Source organism: Nicotiana tomentosiformis, chromosome 11 (genome assembly GCF_000390325.3).
Source record: "Nicotiana tomentosiformis chromosome 11, ASM39032v3, whole genome shotgun sequence".
NCBI lineage: Eukaryota > Viridiplantae > Streptophyta > Magnoliopsida > Solanales > Solanaceae > Nicotiana > Nicotiana tomentosiformis.
The window spans coordinates 10,281,909-10,288,434 of NC_090822.1; the positions used below are offsets into that span (position 1 = coordinate 10,281,909).

The window sequence follows — 6,526 nt, forward strand, 5'->3', positions numbered from 1 at the left end:
TGAGGCATTGGGCTGGGCGAGCTGGATAATTCGGGGGAATTGTTTGGGCCAGAAATTGTTTTTGGCCCAAATTCAGAACCAAACAGATTTTTTCTTTCTTTTCTTTTCTTTTTTCTTGATTTTAAATCCTAATAAAAATTAATTAATTAAAAACCTAAATTAAGTGCTAAATCAATCTAATTTGTAGAAATAAACCTAGTTATCTATTTTACCATAATTAATAAATTTAGACTAATAAAAGAAGAATTACTAATTTGCAATTTAAAGCTAAAAGTGTAAAAACGACTCATATTTTTTGTGATTTTCGTTTAATAATGCAATTAAATCATGCAATTAAATCCTAAATGCAACTAGACCTAAAATGTTATGCACGAAATACTTTAGATATTTTGGTATTTTTCTTATAATTTTAGCATGTTAAATATGCAACTAAATGCAAGCAACTTTTAACCAAAATTCCTACAAATTCTATAAAACTAAAAACAATTAAGAAAAGTCTATTTGTGAATTTCTATAGGAATATTTTAGTCGGGCAAAAATCACATGCTCACACACTCACCTTTAGAGTCACCTTCAACATCCAGTTTTAATAACCACTCACCACCAGTTTTGAATGATCATTCACCTCAAATTGATAATCAGAACACTCGTGTACTTAGAAGAACACAAAGAGAAATCAAAACACCCGCATACTTAAATGATTGCATTCGTACTATGCCTAAACTACATTCCAATAGTTGTATACCATCTCTTAATGCATTACTTTCAAACCATCAATTTGTCTCTCCGGAAGCTTTAATCTATGGTAGCCAGTCTTTGATGCAAAGTGTCTGTCATGGTAATGAACCTTCTTCATATGAAGAGGCTGCTATTAATCTTGCTTGGCAAGTAGCCATGACAAAAGAATTTGAGGCATTACATGTCAATCACACATGGGACTTGGTCCCATTGCCAGCAGGAAAGAAAGTTATAGGTTGTAGGTGGGTGTATAAAGTAAAGCATAAAGCCGATGGAAGTATTGAGAGGTTTAAAGATCGTTTGGTGGTAAAAGGAAACACACAACAAGAAGGAATAGATTACACAAAAATATTCTCACCAGTGGTAAAGATGACCACTATAGGAGGACTTATAGCAGTAGCTGTGAAAAGAGGGTGGGACATATTTTAACTAGATGTGAATAATGCCTTCCTTCATGGAGATTTGAATGAGAAAGTATTTATGGAGATCCCACCTGGGTTAATGGTGCATGAATCAGGGCTGGTTTGTAAGCTAAACAAATATTTATATGGCCTGAAACAAGCCAACAGGCAATGGTATGCCAAATTAACAGAAGCACTTTGCACCAGAGGTTATGAGCATTCTATGCATGATTACTCATTGTTCTACAGAAAGAATGGAACATCTTTGGTATATGTAGCAGTGTATGTTGATGATGTGATACTCACTAGAACGGATCCAGAAGAAATAGAGCTTTTGAAGAAGTTCTTACATGATAGTTTCAAGATTAAGGATCTGGGAAGACTACACTATTTCCTTGGACTGAAAATTCTCTACAAGAATGATTGAGTCATTATTTCCCAAAGAAAGTTTGTCATTGATCTCCTAAAAGAATATGACTGTCTCAGTTGCATCCCCTTATCATCACCTCTTAATCCAAGTGTGAAACTCAAAGCAAAGGAAGGAGCTCCCCTGTCAGATCCTAGCTGCTACAAAAAATTGGTTGGGAAACTGAATTTCTTAACCAACACAAGATTGAATATAGATTTCAGTGTTCAACATCTAAGCCAGTTCATGCAAGATCCAAGAGAACCACATCTAAAGGCAGCCTATCATCTGTTGAGCTACTTGAAGACTGATCCTAGCCTAGGAATTTTCTTTTCCAAAGATAATGACTACATGTTGAAAGCATACTGTGACTCTGACTGGGCATCCTGCCCAAATTCTAGAAAATCAGTCACTGGTTACATTTTCCTGCTGGGAAATAGCCCTATCAGCTGTAAATCAAAGAAGTAGGAAATCATTTCCTTATCATCAGCAAAAGCAGAATATAGGTCCATCAGGAAAGTAGTTCGTGAGTTAGTGTGGTTGCAAAGGTTACTTGAGGAGCTCACAGTCCCATTCTCCAGTCTCATTGTAGTGTTTTACGATAGTCAGTCAGCACTTCACATAGCAAGGAACCCAGTATTCACGAACGAGCAAAGCACATTGAAATCGACTTTCATTTTGTTCGAAACAAACTCCAAGAGGGCCTCATTTCTCTACATCACATTGGGACTAGCCATCAGCTTGTAGACATTCTCACTAAGGCCCTCACAGGGATTAAACATTCCATCATTCTTAGCAAGTTGGCAGTGATACCCTCACTTCCAACTTAGGGGGGGGAGGGGGGATATTGAGATGTATTACACTATTTATAGCTTTAGCAGTTGTACTATTCAGTTAGCTTTGTTAGTTGAGTCGGTTATATTTCCATTAGTTAGTTAGTCGGTTAGTTCTGATTTTCTTTTGATTGTGTAGCTGTATATATACAACATTACAGAGTCAATACAATTGAGACTTTCACTTCTAAGTTCTCTTCTTCTCTACTCTCGCACATGCCCCTAATTTGGGACTTCTTCTCCAAGTCTCCATTTCCACCATTGGAGCACACCTCGAGCTCAATTGCTTCATTACGTCACTGATTTTAATAAATATTTTATTTATCCTCCTTTTAGCAGCACTGATTTTAATAAATATTTTATTTATCCTCCTTTTAGCAGCGAAATTTATCTTAAATGTAATCTTTTTCTTCGAAAATTTGCTAGTTTTAGATCCTATTAGCAGGGGCAAAGCTAGGTGGGCTGAAGGGGTTTCAGCCGAACTCCATTCGCCTAAAATTATACTGTAATATATAACGTTAATTTATTTTTATATGTATATATATTAGATGTTGAATCTCTTTAGTTTCTTCGCATATTTATTTTTTTTATTTTTTGAATTTCTTTAATGAAAATTTTGCTTCCACCCCTGCTTAGCTACTAGTGATTTATCTTGACCCGCTCCCATTGGTCCGAACCTTCCACGAGAGAGACGTCACACATCATCTAATAAATTAAAATGTTAGAGTCCTAAATTTTGATGATATCTCACAGATAGGCTCTTCATCTCGTCATAATCATGTCTCTCTACTGTGTTGTCGTTCTTGAGGCAATGGTTTGGAAAATGGACCCTAATAATTAACGAGTTAACCATATTCTTTTTTGGTTTTTAGCCTTCGAACTGATAGGTTTAATGAATCTGTTCAATTTGTTTGTATTCTTTTGTGACAAGTGACAACAAGTGCATCCTATATTCCTCTGCTTTGCGGTGTTCACGTGAAATTAGGCTGTGAATGATTGATATGGGGATTTATACATTTTGACATTTGGTAGTATATATTACAAATATTCCCAAACAAAATTAAAAATAGTTAAGAGGTGTACAATATATGTATAATTCATATATATATATATATATATATATATATATATTTGTGTATAATAAATATATGATTTATGTACACCGACTATAATTAATATAAAATTTATGAAATTTTAGTGAAATTTTACATATATATTATGCTCCGCACTTGTCGAAATAGTAAGTTCGGATGAACCCCGTTGCCGAGTTGAACACGAGCTGTGATGAAGTCACATAGCTCCGGTGTCAACTGACATCCTTTTGTCAGGAAATTACATTGTTTAGATATGTAAGAATTATTTTTGTGTATATATTATGTATTGCATCTCCTTAATTTTTTCGTGTATTTACTTCTTTTTATTTTGACACATTTTAATGAATATCTTGGTTCCGCTAAGAATAAGGCATAACAAATGAAGGATCCGCGACGCATAGTTAAGTAATGCATAATTTTTATTTTTAATTTTTTCGCATTTAATTTTCATGCATGGCTTAGCTACTGGGGAAGAATTGAATTTTGGGGGGGGGGGGGGGGGGGGGGTTTGAACTTATCATTAGATCAAGTTGTAGAAATTTCATTGTGCATATTGTCCTGGCAACTCAAGAATTTCCATGCCCATGTGAAGATGTAGTAGTTTCACTGGCTTCTTTTTGTCATCTTTCTTTCAAATAATTGAAACCTTGGAGTTACTTGGCTACGTATCACAATTTAGTGGCAAAGATTCCTCCAATAAGGGTGTACCTATATTGCTCGGATACTTTAAAAATATTGTTAGGTATATGTCGGATTCTCCAAAAATAGTATATCGCTGGGGGATCTAACACGGGTGCAACAACATTTTGAAAAATCCACATAACATAAGGAAGACACACCTTTCTTTAAGTGGTATCACATGACACAATTTCATCGATTTTTTTTAAATATATATATATATATATATATATATATATATATATATATATATATATATAGATAATAAGCAAAATAAATATATCGGGGTATAAATATAAAAAAATGACATCACTTACTATAATATTTTATTTATTTATTTATTTAAATGTAGACATTGCTTATGAAAACTCATGCGGACTGAGTATTCTTCAATTTAACTCTTTTCATTGTGCTTTATATTTGGCTTTAAACAAAATAATGATTCCATTAATGATTAACCTATATACATTAAGAAAAAAAATGTTACTAGGATCTTTTGCCGCGCCAACATATATTACGACACAAGAGTCGGAGTCAGGATTTAAAGTTTATGGGTTCAGAATTATATTCATTTTAAGTTGCTGGGCTGATAAGGTGGGTTGCTCTGATGGTAAGCACCCTCCACTTCCAACCAAGAGGTAAGGTCGGGAGTTCTTGGAGGTAAGGATGCCGAGAGTCATTTGGAAACAGCCTCTCTACCCCAGGGTAGGGGTAAGGTCTGGGTACACACTACCCTCCCCAGACCCCACTAGTAGAATTATACTAGGTTGTTGTTGTTGTTGTTGTTAAGTTGCTGGGTTCTAAATTAATAATTTGTATATATTAAATAAAAATTTTAAGACAAATATAGACTATGGACCAAAATTACTGAGTTCGACCGAATACACACCTTGGTCTCTAGTTCCGCCCTAATACATTAACAATGCATGTCCTTATACGATGTTTCTCCAATGCAAAAATGAAAGAATCAATTTAAGTTTGATTGTTGTGTTTAATCGGTCTCTATATATGTTAAGAAACTTGATGATCGATACTGTTCCTCTAAGTACATAATTAATAAGTAATTATTAAATATTCAAATATTTATACGCAAGGCGGTTCTGGAACTAGTGAGTTTTTTTTCTTAATCCTGTTTTATATGACTATGAATGTTTTATAGTTATTTTAACAAATTGATTACTTGATTCTAATTTCTTAATAAAGGGTTGAAAGAGTTAATATAGAAACATGCAAAACATGATCTTTGAAAGAAAGTTATATAGTCCATTCAAGTGTGCAGTTGAGAAGTGGCGTCTTTAAATTGAATTTAACACGTCTATAATATGAAACAAAATAAAATGCTACCATAATTAAGAATTAACTAGATAAATTACTTTCCCTAAAACAAAATAAGAAACCAGTTTCTTTTCTTAATTTTTCCAGTCATTTTCTTTCGTTGTATTTAGGTATTTTATATTAGGATTTAACTTTTATATATTGATAGTATTAATTATTTTTAGAGTGTTTTAACCCACTATAGAAGGAAAGTTACTTCGTTTGTTAAGTAAGAAAATAGAATTACTATAAGCAGCTTCATATTAGGTTACTTAATTTAATGGTATAACAAAACTAAACACTATCCGTTTATAGAAGTTAAACTCTTACTATTATCACGTTTAAACCTAAAGTCTGCAGACTATATATATATATATATATATATATATATATATATATATATATATATAGATTGATCTTGAAGTGTTCGTTTCGTATTTTGGATGTTGGGTTTTTATTTCATTAACTAAAAATTTAGTTTGAATGCTTACCAAGAAATATGATGGTTATTATAGTGCAGGATCCATTGTATCTAGGTAAATAATTATAATAATTTACTCTAAAATCAACTTTTCCCATAATATAAGGTGATCAATTGAACCACGTTTTATTAACTCTGTTTATCTGAAATTGTTATAAATATCTTAGTTTGGGCTTTGAACGAAATGCATTTGAAAAAGTCTTAATTGTGTGTATATCATTCTTCCCCTCCCTCTTTTGTGATAAAAGTTTATGTAAGAGATAATTTGGAGACAAAGGATATAAGACCTTTTCTTTCAAAATTAAATACAAAATTGAGGTGTTTTTTTTTTTTATTTAAAATCCGAAGGGAAGACCTAGAGCAACGGTCAAGTTATCTCTATATAATTTATAGGTCAATGATTCGAGTCATGGAAGCGGCAACTAACACTTGCATTAGGGTAGATGGTCTACATCGCATTCCTTAACAGTGCGGCCCTTCCTTGGATCCTGCATAAAAGTGAAATATCTTGTGTATCGAGCTGCCCTTCACTTTAAAATCCTTTTTCATCCTTGGAAGTGCTGAATACCACCTTCAGGTGT

At 33.1% G+C, this 6,526-nt stretch overlaps 1 protein-coding gene across 1 annotated transcript; it reads left to right on the forward strand.

Moving 5' to 3' along the window:
• Positions 1 to 714: 714 nt before the first annotated feature.
• Positions 715 to 1,167, forward strand: LOC138901036 (uncharacterized mitochondrial protein AtMg00820-like). The gene has a single exon (XM_070188763.1). It carries the CDS (start codon positions 715 to 717, stop codon positions 1,165 to 1,167), a length of 453 nt encoding a protein of 150 aa, XP_070044864.1.
• Positions 1,168 to 6,526: the final 5,359 nt, after the last annotated feature.

Coding starts and splice junctions, on each gene's coding strand:
- LOC138901036 (XM_070188763.1), top strand. CDS start 715: ATGCCTAAACTACATTCCAATAGTTGTATACCATCTCTTAATGCATTA.